Source organism: Podarcis liolepis, assembly GCF_965112155.1.
Source record: "Podarcis liolepis genome assembly, chromosome: 4".
Lineage (NCBI taxonomy): Eukaryota > Metazoa > Chordata > Lepidosauria > Squamata > Lacertidae > Podarcis > Podarcis liolepis.
The window spans coordinates 48,047,065-48,061,538 of NC_139558.1; the positions used below are offsets into that span (position 1 = coordinate 48,047,065).

The window sequence follows — 14,474 nt, forward strand, 5'->3', positions numbered from 1 at the left end:
AAATACTGAAGTGTTTATACACACATTCTTTAAGCTGGGTAAAGAGGTTTTACCCCATTGGTTTATAGGAAAGAAGAACTCTAAGAAGGAAAAGAAGGCAAATCCACAACTGCCGCCAGGAGGCATATTAGAAGTTGTCATCAAGGAAGCCAAGAACTTAACAGCTGTGAAGTCAGGAGGCACTTCTGACACGTTTGTGAAAGGGTATTCCCCCCCCCCCTCTCCTTAGCATGTCTGTGGATGTTGGATGTTTCTGCATAGAATCTGACATTTTTATTCAACAATATACTTTTAATTTCTGTGTGTGTGTGTGTGTGTGTGTGTGTGTGTGTGTAATAAACACAAGTCTTGCTCCTTGACGTCCTTCCTGCTGCTTTTCAATACTTTACGTAGAGAAATCATTGAGTGGTCACATCATACATTGGGGAAACACCATTGTGACTAACGCTCTGAATAATTTGGGGTGGGGCTGATGTCATACTTCCATTTGCAGTGGATGACATGGGGTACAAAATGGATATTTGGAGGAACCCACTGCTTACATCATATGAGAACTCTGCATTTGCTCTTACCCTTGCTTCCTGTTCAGTTACCAATTACTGATGCTGATGTCCCACTGTTTTATGCCCTGGTGTTGCACTGACTTCTTTCCAAACCTCTACTAATGAGTATGGTTTTTTAATGTTGCATATTTTTGATAAAAGCTCAGCAATTTAACAATTTCCTTTTTGTTGTCACTTGGGCTAGATACCCTGGGTAGAATTTAACTTTTATTCTGAGCAGACCCATTGAAGCTAATGGATCTAACTTGAATCATATTCATTGGTTTCATTGCATCTACAGTGGTACCTTGGTTTACAACCATAATCTGTTCTGGAGGTCCAGTTGTAAACCAAAACAGGTTGTAACCCAAGGCATGCTTTCGCCAATGGGGCCTCCCCCCAAAAAAATCCCAAAAAAGCAAAACACACTTCTGGGTTTTATGTGGTTGTAATCCAAAATGGTTGTAATCCAAAGCGGTTGCAAACCAAGGTACCACTGTACTCTGAGTAGAACTTAGTTGACTACTACCCAAAGGTAAGTCCTGACTTCATATCTACACAAGGGAAAGAGGATGGGGGTGGTGGATGAAAAAAGAATGCTCAGGAACCAGCTCCTAAACCTACACTCATTAAAACCTGGTCATTTAAATTACAGCGGAACCTCGTGTTACGTACCGCCCTCCTTGTGAACGTTTTGGGTTACGAGCTCCGCTAACCCAGAAGTAGATGCTCCTGGTTGCAAACTTTGCCCCAGGATACAAGCGGAAGTTGCGCACTGGCAACGCGGCAGTGAGAGGCGCCATTAGCAAAAGTGTGCCTCATGTTACGATCGGGTTCGACCTCCAGAACAAATTAACTTTGTAACTGGAGGTACCACTGTAGTGATTCTCTCTTGTCATTTAGATTGCTTGTATCATGAAAACCAAACCCGTAACGTCTTAACTGCTGTCTAACTCTTTTCTCTCCCTTAGGTACCTGCTTCCTGACAACAACAAGGCATCTAAGCACAAAACCCAAGTAATAAAAAAGACGGTGAATCCCCACTGGAACCATACTTTCACTTTTAGTGGCTTGAATCCTAGAGATATACAGAACGTCTGCGTAGAACTCACTGTCTGGGACAAAGAGTCCCTTGCCAGTAATATCTTCCTGGGAGGCGTTCGCTTGAGTCGTGGAGGAGGTAAGAGTAGTGATTTGATTACACAGGCGACGTCTCTTGCCTCCTTTTGGTGGGTGGGGAACTATTTGGACAGACGTCAAAAGGGCACGGAGGAATCAACAGGTTTTTGTTGTTTTCATTTCTAGCGTGTGTCAGCTTCCCCCTCCCCAAGAACTCTGCCTGGCCTTCTCTTCCAACCTTTAAGTGGACTTAAAGACTTTATCCCACCAGGCTTACTGATTCTATTACAGGCCCCAAGTATAATTTAATATGATACATTTTTTAAAATGCTGCAGTGCTTTGGGGCGTGAAGCTGAAGCACACATTTCATTTGTTGTTTAAAGCTCATTTGTTGTTTTTACCATTAATTTAAAAAGTGGGAATTCAAGACACGGAGCACTTCATCCTTAAAATGCACCTGCTCTATTTTCATATCCATTAAATTTATTTTAAAAGTAACTAGTTTGGGGTTTTTTGTGTGTTTTTTTACTTTTCTCTTCCTTTAGACTTAATCTAACTACATTCTTTAATAGATATGGGTTTTGTTTTTCCCCTACATGAAAAGGAAACACAGATTTCAGAGGCTATAGAACAGAATACATTGGGCATATTTTTTTAAAAAAAATCAGTATATTTCTCCGATGGTGGCAAATGCGCTGACCTTTGCCATGTTTTGCAATTTCCAGGTTTCAGTAACGGCAAAGAAGTTGACTGGATGGATTCTCAAGGGGAGGAGCAACTTCTCTGGCAAAGAATGATTGATTGTCCTGGGGATTCTGTGGAAGGTGTATTAATGCTGAGATCTAGCATGGGAAAGCGCAGACTCTGAGAGGGGCTATGCGTAGGCACAGAAATAACTCCAGGTATTTCGCTTGTACAATTAATTACAGGGTGGTATGATGAAAGCCAACCTGCCATAGAGCAGCTCCTGGTGTAATTTGCACATGTAAAATAGGGAAAACAAGGACTTTTGGTCAACTTGGACTTTCAACTCTCTTGAAACGGATTATAAATGCATTCAGCACTTTCCTGCGATTCTTATCATTGTGTTTCCTACTGTGACTGAGTGGATGGATTAAGTTCTTTTAAAATTTTCTACAAAACCCTAGTTCAAGCAGCTCCTGTAGATTGTTATTATTTCAAGACATGGTTGCGTTTTCACAGGAGAAATGTGCTTAGTAAATAGGCCCAAAAGTGCTTTGTGATACTGTTTAGGCCAGCCAATTCAGTCCAAGCCCATTTCAAGTAAGTGTAATGGTTGGAAGATGCAAAGGGGATGGGTGTCAGATTGCAGACAAGCTGCAACAATAATTAGTTCCATCTACTTTCCCTTCCAAGTTCTGCATGTTCATATTCTTGAATGGTTCCCAGAAGTGGCTTTGGTAATAAGCAGTTAAGGAATCCCTACTTCCTCAGAAGCAGAATGGCTATTTGGGGGTGGGGGGGTGGTTTAGAGACCAGGAGAATTTGCTGACATAAACATTTCAAGAGTCCCCACAAATCTCAGCGGTTGTGCCCCCCCCCCTTTAGACATTTGTTTGGCATGTTCCAACCAGGACACTCATAACAATTGGACAGAAGAAGCAGTTGCCATTAAGGGTCGCATCCAGTGCTGCTATTCTGCTAGCGCAGCAGGCCTCCACTTACGCAACGTAACTTTGCCTCCCCCTACAGTATAAAAATCTGCTCCAGGGAGTTGGAGGATTCTACAGAGTAGATTTTGAGGGGGTGTGGGGAGAGGAGAGGAAGTCTCATTGTGCTGGCGAAACTGGATACCACCCTACCTTTCTATGTATAACCAAGTTAATTCTTCCCAGGACTTTGACACCTTCAGAGAAGAATAATTAATGAACATTCCTAAGTTAGTTGAAAGCCAGATAATCAAATCTGTGCCCTAAAACAGGGTTGTTAGTGCCTACTAAACTTTTTAAAAAGTCCCTACCAAGTAACTGCACTGTACTAAGATTTAAGCTGTTTGCTGCTAATATATTTAACTTAAACCTCCTTCCCTGTTGTAAGGAATTGAATGATCAATTATTCCCCTTTACCCCAAACCCCCTTTAAGCACTTGTAAACTGTAATATTAATATCCATCACCACCCTCATCCCTTTCCTTAAGTTGTGCATACCTACTTCTTTCAGCTTTTTGTTTTTGTATTGTATTTGTTTTCTATCTAAGTCAGGGGTGGCTAGGCTAACCTGAGATCCTCCAGTCAGGTGTAACCCAACTCATGCCATTCCTGACCACTGGCCGTGCTGGCTGGGGATAATGGGAATTGAAGTCCAAACATCTGGAAGGTCATACGTTAGCCACGCCTGATACAGGCCTTAAAGTACATTAGTCAGAGTAGGATGTGAAGCAGATTTGAAGTATAGCCTTGACTGTATCTTTCTTCTTCTTTCATAAAGCTCTGGTTCAGTCCAAAGATGAGGCACTTGTGGTGCATTAATCCTGCTGTGAACCGTTCAACACCCAACTCCTCAGTCACTGGAACTCAAATGGCACAGTCACGGCTCCTGCTGAGTAGCTTCAGGCAGTACATTGCGCTGAAGAATTCAAAGGGAGCAATGCTGTGCCTTTTCCATTTTAATTTGGCTGAAGGAGAATAGGAGCATTCAATTTGAAGAACTGCATTGGAAGTGCACTTTGACTTGTAGTCTACTTTGGTTTGCTTTCTTTTGAAGATACTGTGAATGCTGTGCCACTCAAGTAAATAGCAGAGCAGTGAGCAATAGGATCTTCACACTGTCGGGAGGCCCCAACTGCTGGATTAGTTATTGGTGGCGCAGAAGCAACCAATGTAGTTGTGAACCATACTTCTGGCAGGGAGGATGGCTCTCAAATGGTGTCCATGGCAGGACAACCATTTCAAATAAACATGGGCTCTTGGGTGAGGGCCATATGTCTCTGTGGCTCTTGCCAGATGCACTGCCCAAGTCATTATTTATATCACTAAAGCGAAAGCTGAGCCCTGAAGTCCAAGTACTGTCATCTGAGAGTTAGGATGTCATTCACTTTGGTGGAATTTATGAACATAGGAAGCGCCCTTTAGAGTGAGACCACTGGTCCATCTAGCTCTCTGCTGATAACTTTACCCAGCAGCAGTTCTCCAGGGTCTTAGAAGGACAATCTTTCCCACAGTAAAACAATAATAATTATGTTTAGAAATGTGAGAGACCTTTTGCTTATACTCAAATACTGAGTTACGGGGACACACACATGGTAAATTTCTGTTTACCAAGACTTTTAGTTACACATTCTTAACAAAATCAAGGTCCCACTTATTTGTTGTTGCTTTTAAAAAACCAACACTGGCTTTTGCACCAAAAGAAGTACTGTACTCCAACTAGATGTGCATAGACTTCAAGCACACTTTCAGCATGAGATCTGGCTGTAGTTTCTTAGCAGCGTTACAGTAAGCCCACTTGATCCTTAACCAGTCCAGTGACTTCAGCAAGGCACTGCATCTGCTCTCACTGCTCTTTAAGGTGGTCACCACCAAGGTGGTAAGTACCCAAGAACAACTATAGAAATAGAAATCAGGTCTATTTTTGACACTGTTATATTATAGTTGCTATCTTTTAATGCATAATTGCTGTATCAAGCTTTGAAAATAATGTTTTGAAAATACTTTGTTTTAAAACACCAGCAAAATTAACAGCATGAAAAATAAAATAGAAATGCATACTGGTATTGGTAACAATACTGTTCTAGCGCAGGTATCTTTGAACTTTTTCAGAGCCAGGATCTACTTTTAACCCAAACATACATTTCAGGACCCATTTCTAAATATTTTACGGTATATTGGCATGGTGGTAGTGCTCTACTTTTAAATTAAAGGGTGTGGGTCTTTTAGTGAAAGGCCTCCCCCCCCCCCAATTCTTTATGGATTTCTTAAATTCACATAGTGAATAAGGCTCTCTCTCATTTAAATGAACGGACTGGACAAATGTTCCTGGGAAGTGATTACTTATAATATGCAGGTCTCCCATGGCTCATTATGATATATTTTTTTGCATTTCAGTAACTAAAGTTAAAAAAAAAAAATCCTTTGGCTTTGTGGCATGGTATACATACACAGAGGAAGATTTTTTTTTAATATATTAAAATGGCTGAAACGCAGCATGTGAATCAGACCTCATTTAAGACATGTCTTAGTGGGTGAGCAGATGAGGCAGAGCAGTGATTCAGAAGAAGCACAACAGGTTCATTTCTGTGTTCAAAAATCGCTTTTCCCATTTGAAAACTGCAGTCATTGCCATAAAATGGTACTGATACTAGGTGAAACTGGATACTGTAAATACCAACAGCAACCCAAAAGGCTAGGTTTGTGGCTGGTGCATGAATGACAAAATGAAGTATGGCGATCTGTTTTCTATTTAACCATTTTGTATCCCACAGGGTAGAGATGAATTCAGTAGAGCAGGTATGGTGGCAGCTTTCAAACTTTTCCTGTCTCTTCATATTGCCCCACAACCAGATCATAGAATCTCATAACAGTATTGTTACAATTTCTTTCTCTCTCTTTTTTGCATTTAACTACACCAGTTTTGTAATTTCCCAGCTTATAGATAGATGTGAATAGCATTTTAAAGACCCAAAGTCAGAAAGTACAAAAAAAGACCAGACTTCCACTTTTCAAATCTGAGAACCTCCCAAAATTCATCTGTCTTAACACCACCCAAAAAAAGGTCTCTTTAGTTGAGACACACAGTTTGTTTGCTAAACACAGGCCTCACACTCTGCCGTGTTTCACATGCGCCTACTGGGTTTTCTGGCAATGGTGTGGATACTTGCATATAAAAATAGTAGATCCTCTAAAAAAAAACAGGATCGGGGGTAGCTAATCTGTGGTCTTCCTGATGCTGCTGGACACCAGCTCCTCCCCATCTCTATCACCCATTCTGGCTGCAGCTCATAGGAGTCCAACAGACTCTGAATTGCCGAATGGTGGTCACCCCTTGCTCTAAGTGAAGATGTTTCTTCTGTAACTTTACCAGACGATGCTGTTCAGTCTGCACCAAAAGTCCATGGGGATACTGCCTTCTGGCTGGCACAAGTAATGTGCTCTCTAGCACACCATGGAATAACCACCTCATACCACCAGGCTCCAACTTTTAAGAAGACAATGGGGTGGATTCATTCCCCTGCTTGAATCTTAAGAGGTTGACTAGCACAACTCAACTGTGGCAATAAATTATGCTAACTGCTTGCTTTAACTACTGTCCTGCAGAATTTTATCCTGCTAGTCTTCAGATGGCTTTGGCAGCGTGTTAAAAACATCCATGTAAGTTAGATTATTATTATTTTATCAGCAAAAATGCTTTGTTGTGTGCAATGTCTTTCTAATGTATTTTTTCCTGTTGTCTCATTTGGAACAATTATGCTGAGCATGAACTGTAGCAAATTACAAAGGGAACTGTATTATGTTAAACCCTACCAAAAGTCAGCCAGAACTCCCCCCGCCCCCATGCAGGCTTGCTTTAGTGTATATTCCTATGTATTTATACAGACTTATGGATTGGGGGGGGGAGAGACTGGCTTCATTTGCAGGTAGTGTAAAAGGTCTTATTTTTGTGTGCAATTAAAATATTTCACCATGTTAAAATTTCGATCTGTGCACAAGCTGAATTTTTAAACAGGGACTCCTCTAGTTCAAGCATGTGGATCCTGTAGCCCTCTTGGTGGCAGGACCCCCAGGCCTCCCCAAGGCTTTGATCATTAGCCATGTTGGCTGTGGATGACAGGAGCTAGTCCAGCAACAGCTGGAGGGCTAGAGGTTCCCCACCTCAATTCTAGGTCACTGCTTCCCAGTGTAGGCAGGTGAAATTGTTGCCTTTGCTGACCTCTTTAGCAACAGGTTTTCTCTCCTCTATAATAAGTCATTCTAACCCTCAGCTATAGTAAAATTGCAAAATGCTGCAAAATAGAACAGAGATGGGTACTTGTTATTGCACGGGTCCTCATGGGATAAGAAAATAATCTTTGCTGATGAGCTACATTTGTTTTCATAAAATATATAGATTCAACCCAAGGGGATATTGTTTAAGACTCCCTGTGGGTGATTTTCTGCTCACAGGATGCTAAGGGTGTGAAATAGAACTGGTGCAAATTGTGTCCCTCCTGCCAATGGCTCAAAGGCCAATGAACAGAAGGGTTTTTTTCCCATTTGTGGAAGAACATGTCTGGAGCCAACCCTACTTATTGATGATTATTCTTTAAATTTAAGAATATAATTATCCTTGTGGGAGAAAAGTCTAGCGAGAGTAGCAAAGTTTAAGGGAATTCACCCTCCCCTGTTAAATACTATGAAATGACTCTAACGTTGATTACTTAGTAACGTAGCTTTAGAATATTAAGTTGGTTTTTCATGCCAACCTTCTGCAAGCTGGTGGTCTCCAGGTGGTTGTTAAGATGGGTGATGTTAGGTTTTCAACATTGCAATGTATCACCAGACCGAACATCACACTCTGGCAAAACACTGCAACGTTGAAACAAGCTGCATTGGCCCCAGCCCGTGAGGCGTGGGCTGAAACTGCTTCAGCTCTCACCATGGGAGCTGAGGCAGTTTCACCCCAGGGGCGAATGGGCTCCTGTCCCCGGCTGACGTCTTTGTAGAAGAGCAGGCAGCCACACACCCTTGAATGGACATGTTTAAAGGAGCCTCCAACTCGCACCAGCTGTGGGCAGGGCTCCCTCCGCCTTTGCCGGCGTCAGGGGCAGACAAGCGACCTCTTTCTCCTGGGAGAGAGACAGAGGAAGCCCTACTTCTGGAAATTGACAGGCTCCATCTGCAGGGCTCCCTCAAGTGCAACGGACCCTGCCTCCAGCTGGCACAAGCCAGAGGCCAAGTGGGGCTCCGTTGAGGAGCAGGAGCTGCATGCCCCTGAACGGATAAGTTTAAAGGCGCCACCTGAGGGAGAAACAAGCTACATCAGCCCTGGCCAATGTAGCTTGTTCCTCTCTCAGTGGTATGAGGACCAGAGGCGGTGGTATATTTTGCGTGAAACCACCACAGCTCCAGAGTCCCTCTGCCGCAGCTTGTCTCTCCTTCATGTGCTGGGTGCTGGTGGCAGAGGGACTCAGCAGAGGCAGTTTCACCCACAATATACCACTGGGTGAAGCAGCCACCACTTCTAGTCCTGGGTGATGTATCACTACATCGCCAAGGCCTACTCCCATCATCCCAGAGCATTTGTCATGCGTGGCTGATGGGAGCTGTAGTCCCCAAACATTTGCAAGACAAAAAGTTGTGGGAACAACATTTAAAAATGGTTAATGACATTACTTCTTTGGTAAATTAGAAAACAAACTAAGCCTCAGGCTGTAATTCCTGCTTTATGCCCTGCCCCAGAATAAAGTATAGCCAGAAAAGAGAAGCTGCAGGTACTAATTATAAACTTTGCCAAAATTATAAACTTGATAATCAAGACATAATTCTCTGTTTATTTCTTTGCCTCTATTCCTTGGGAGTATCTTAAATATAATGCCTTAGCACTATCTGTAGTTACTCCATACCCAAATGCTTAAGATTAAAACCATAAACTGCAAAACAACATCTTTATTAAAGATCTGTAAAAAGAAAAGGAAACATTTACACAGGGAGCAACGTTCAAAGGCATTCCTGGAAACCTAACCAAGGTAATTTGATATTTTCATTCTCTTCTATAGATTTTCTTAGAAATCTCTGGAAATAGTGAAGAGGCATTATGTAAAATGCTAAATAAAGGAAGCTCCACAAAACACACACACAAAGCTAAACACAAACATACATTCATTTTTTTTAAAAAAAGAATCTGTACATCAGTGACTTCCATAATACCATGCTTTGTGTAGTAGCACCGGAGGGGCAGGGAGGGCAGCAACATACCGCCACGCGAATGGCTGTAATCCAGACTCAGGGACAGGACTGGCCAGCTTCTGCTTGCAGTTTCATTTCTTCTTTTCTCAAAGGAAAAGTATCAATGAGAGCAAAGAGCTCAGCAGGAGTCGCTGGGAAAGGATATCGTTCTTTGTCCACACCATGTTTATCAACCACCACCATATTGAAGTTATAGTGGGGAATGCGGAGCAACAACCTGACAATATGAAGAGAGAAGCAGTTGGTTTGCTTTCAAAATAAACAGCTACGTTACATGTATGGTCACAGAGGCATAGCAAAAGCCGTTGCCCTGAGCACCATTTGCTCCTCACGCTGCCCATGCTGCTTTGAAAGTCCGAGCCCACATTCGAGCTTCGCAAAGCAGCGTGGGCCTAGCAGGGTACCCTTCTAATCAGTCCAATCCTAACTGCAATTCTAACTGATTGGAAGGACATATACCTGCCCTGTTGTGTTCCCTGCAGCCTGGGCACCATGAAGACACACTCCACAGCTGTATGGCCATAACTATCCATTGCAATGAAGTATGAGAAAGAACAATCCCTTATTTTCAGATATTTTTTAAAGTCAAAGATTATGCACAACTGGACTCTCAGCCACAGCTAGCCAGTCAATATACAATTTAGACCATGAAATAAAAAGACAATTGTCCAATCTTGGAATGAAAGCTGCTACAGTCAATCTTGTACAAGTTATCGTGTTGCATCTATGAAAGTTGCTCAAGATTTTGTCCACTGGTGTGTTTTTTCCCAGAAGGACCATGCTGCCCACTGTGTTGGGCAGCCTGCCCATCCCTACTTCCTCTTTACAGCCTTGACAGTAAGCAGCACCAGCCACTGATGCAGTGCTGAAAACTCCATCATTTCCCTACTCTTCCAAATGACTGGTACAGGCTTAGTGGGACCACTACATTCCTATGAGCAGAAAAGACCCGAACTCTGAAACACAGTGCAAACTGACCTTGTGCAACACATCTGTGCTGAGGAAAAGTAGAACAACAACTGGTTCCCCTTGCAATAGGTGGAAATAGGGTTCGGACTCAACAATAGCATGATCCTGCCAATTATGTCCTGGTTTATCAATATGAGCTATGACGCTCAATTGTGGAATGAAGCAGCTGATCCCCTTACTGTGCAATGGAGAGGTAGCTAACCTGGCGCGCTCCTGATGTTGGGTCCAACTCCCATTGTAGTTAATGGTTAAATGGCTGGAGTTAGACTCCAGCAACATCGGAGGGCCAGAGGTTTGCCACCCTGATATAGTGGCAATTTGAACATCCCATTTGTACAGCTCTAAGCATAGGAAAAGTGCATCTTTTGTAGACTCCAGACCTGTAATAAGTAGAGCAGCATTTCCACCTCCAGCTGCCATGGAAGAAGCATGTACGGTAATGTACCTGTTTATCATATAACCTTTGAGTCTACAAAGGCAGGCTTTTATGTGAGCTGGAGCAGGCTCCCTCAACCTTGGGCCTCCAGATGTTTTGAGACTACAATTCCCATCATCCCTGACCACTGCTCCTGCTAGCTAAGGATCATGGGAGTTGTAGGCCAAAAACATCTGGAGGCCCAAGGTTGAGGAAGCCTGGGCTGGAGGACACAGTAATTGGTATAAGGCAGAGCTCTGCTTCAGAAAAATGGATTGCAAGATTAAACATCAGAACAGGCATATTCTTTCTATACACTGCTTTGTGACTATAAAATTTGCACCACGTCTCCTTGAGAAATAATTCTCCAACTCATGCAGAATTTCTGTTCAGGGATGCTGTTTGCTCAAGGGAATCTCACATTCAGTTTTATTTTGAACAAATATTGTGCTTCCCTAAAAATGCAATCAAGACATTAAAGGGGGTGCAATCAAGACATTGGGGTGGGGGAACAATTCTGAAATATTATCAACAAAGAGAGTTTTTAATTTACCTGAGTTGCAAAGCCAGCGCAGGAGGCATCAGTCTCAAGCCTATTCTTCCCAGCTGTGCTGGATAGACTCCAACCAACTCAATCACGGTCACGTGCCGGAGATCTAAACCACACAGCGCTGGCTAAAGTAATCAAGATAAGAATTGGAGATAAACATCAAGTGGATTAATCGTAATGGGAGTTTCTGCAATGTGTGCTTATTATTATGGTCCTGTAATGTTAGGGACTCTCGAGACATAAAAGTTAATGCACTGTTAAAGACACGGTTCATCTACACTATTTTGGGAGCTAAAGTGGAGCTGTGCCTCACCTGCAGCATTCCTAATTGCAATCTATAGAAGTAATTGGCTGCAGTCGGAGTGGATATAATGAGCAGCCTCCGTTTCTCATAAAACTGGTCCAGGAGGGCTGCTGCGGTCCTCACACCAACATTAATATTCATGGCTGAAATTACAAGCAAGAAGACAATGATGATCATCATAACAGACCTGTTTTCAACCTTAAGCAGCTGGAGATAATGGCAACTGATTTGGTCATGGAAGTCAAAAGGGGACAGAGCAGATTGAAAGAATCAAGAATGTTCTCAACTCAACACCAAGGTTTTAAATGGTAGCTCAGTTCTTAACAGCAACAGAAAACTCAAAAGCAAGATGTGCAGCCTGAGACTATGCATTTTAAACATAAGCAAATCCCTCTGGTTTCAACTGAATTCACTCCCAAATAAAGCCCTGAAGGGTTATAGCCTTAGATCTCTTTCTGGATTATCAGAAATTTGCATAAATTCAGGAAATGCACAGTTGTTGTTCATTTCTGGTAGAGGGTCTGGACACATTCTGCTGCATATACTTGTGTTGCAGAGATGTTATTTTTTCCAGCATTCAAACTAGCATGTAAACATGTCATGGTGATTATTGAAAATGGGCTTGTGGTGGCATGTACACTACAAGCACTCACATTGAATAATTAACCCGCCACCTATTTGTGTCATTAGTTCATGAGGCAAAGTTTGACATGGGCAGGCAAACTGTGAACTTCCATGTTGTAGGACTCCAGTTTCTATCAGACCTAGCCAGGAAATCAGGGATGATGGGAATTATGATCCAACAGAAGCTAGAAGGCCACACGTTGCTATCTCTGCTTTAACAGATTGGTTAAAAGTACTTGTCTTCCCTACACAAAATATGCAACAGATTCAAATAAGGCAAGCATTCAATCAAGAGAAGTCTTGACCTGCCACCTGACAGGCTCACAGAGTGAGTGGGGTCCTTGAAGCGTGTTTCATACACAATCACCCACCAATGCCTGTGATTACTGGGACACATCTGGGCAGTCCTAATTTTAGAGATTGGACGCAATGCTACCTTTGCACGCAACATTAAGTAATGCCAAATATTATGACATTATACTGGCATATTGGTGCATCATTCTAAACTTATGAGAATACCTTTACTGAGTTAGATCATTGGCTCATCAAAGGTTTCTCTACTCTTACTGGTATCACCTCTCCAGAATCTGAGGCAAGATTTTTCCTGTCCTTTAAGATATTTTAGCTAGCCATGCTGAGGGTTAAAACCTGGGGCCTGGTTTGGGCTCCTCTCTGGTACACACAGCTCTTAGGAAGTCTGCTAGCCATTAATGATACAGATGTTCATAATACTTAAGTGCTCTGCATGCATATCTTGCCAAGTATCTTGGATCTAGCAGCCAGAATACTGGAAAAGAATCACACTTAAATCTTTTCACTCACAACCTGCAACAAATTACTGCTTCTTCCAGATGCTAAGTGGTATCTACTTTGCAAAATCTGCACATGTTTTGAGTTGGCAGGAGAATGTGGGCGGATGTTTAGTAATCAATTCCTATCAAGAAAGAGAAAGAGATCAATAGAATGAGAACAGGAGAGAGATGCAAAGAAATCTCAAGCCAGAGAAAGGAAATCCGTATATAATGGATGTAGCACAGACAGCTCTTTAATGTGTGTGTTAAGTAAAGCTGCTTCTTTTACACATCCAGGCAGAGCTCCCCAGCACCCTTGCCTGCTAATGCTACATTGCAAGCTGTTTCTAAACATGAATATGAGTTTTTAAAACAGCTTGTAATGGGGAATATAAAACTGGTGATTAGGAAATAACATAAAAGCCTCACTGCATTTGTGCAACTTCCCACAAGCTTCTGTGGAACAGGGTGACTTAACACCTCTGGAAAAAGTGAGAACTGTCTTGGCATTAACACAATAAAATACCGCATTTAGGCTTAGCCACAGATTTGTATCTCATGTCATCTTCAATAGACCGGTAAGCTTCATAACATGGAGATCATTATTCATTAGCAACATCTCACTTGCTTAACCCTGCATAAACAGCTTGCTAGCCAAAACCCAGTGAACAATTGCAAGTATTGAAGCATGTGGAACAATTACAATGTTTGTGCTAAGCAAGTCTTCCCACAATACACACAATCCTGCCACCCCATGTGCTGCTCTTTTACTGGAATGATTCATTACGTACGTGTACAGGTTGGCTCCGTTCCTGACCAGCCTAAATTGGACTGACAAACTCGTGCTGGACTTCCCTGCAATTCGTATCCACCAATGCAGGAAAATTCACAGGTTGCGCCATAATTATCCCCATCACCAGAACATTTTATGTAGCCATTTTCTGGAGCATTCAATTTCCCACAACGTCTGACTGTAAACACAAAATGAGGAGCACTCAGTGATTCATTTTCTCTCCTAATACATCACTACTATGAAATGAAAATGCAATTGCATGGGTTTTGGTTTTTTTAGCATTCAAGAGACATCAGCATCTTTTGATTTTATAATCAGTTTGACATATAGATTCATTAACACACACAGGTGTGTCATTCACATATATTAACTGATGCATAGTATAGCCAGATATTCCTTATATTGTTAACAGCCCTGAGCTTATGCTACATCAGCATGGCAGAGTTTAGACCTAGCACAGTCTAT

The 14,474-nt window shown here is 42.2% G+C and overlaps 2 protein-coding genes across 9 annotated transcripts in view; one reads left to right on the forward strand and one right to left on the reverse strand.

Moving 5' to 3' along the window:
- The window catches only part of SYTL5 (synaptotagmin like 5), a 68,268-nt gene extending 60,956 nt beyond the window's left edge, over positions 1-7,312 (forward strand). For all 6 annotated transcript variants that reach the window (XM_083498375.1, XM_083498371.1, XM_083498373.1 and 3 more), the window contains 3 exons: positions 69-204; positions 1,514-1,722; positions 2,388-7,312. In XM_083498375.1, coding sequence (XP_083354501.1) covers positions 69-204; positions 1,514-1,722; positions 2,388-2,530 — 488 coding nt within the window. In that variant the 3' untranslated portion in view covers positions 2,531-7,312. The remainder of the gene's footprint in view (positions 1-68; positions 205-1,513; positions 1,723-2,387) is intronic.
- A 1,936-nt stretch (positions 7,313-9,248) lies between these two features.
- The window catches only part of SRPX (sushi repeat containing protein X-linked), a 30,279-nt gene continuing 25,053 nt past the window's right edge, over positions 9,249-14,474 (reverse strand). For all 3 annotated transcript variants that reach the window (XM_083498379.1, XM_083498380.1, XM_083498381.1), the window contains 4 exons: positions 14,008-14,187; positions 11,811-11,944; positions 11,501-11,622; positions 9,249-9,780 (listed from right to left, as the gene is read on the reverse strand). In XM_083498379.1, coding sequence (XP_083354505.1) covers positions 9,600-9,780; positions 11,501-11,622; positions 11,811-11,944; positions 14,008-14,187 — 617 coding nt within the window. In that variant the 3' untranslated portion in view covers positions 9,249-9,599. The remainder of the gene's footprint in view (positions 9,781-11,500; positions 11,623-11,810; positions 11,945-14,007; positions 14,188-14,474) is intronic.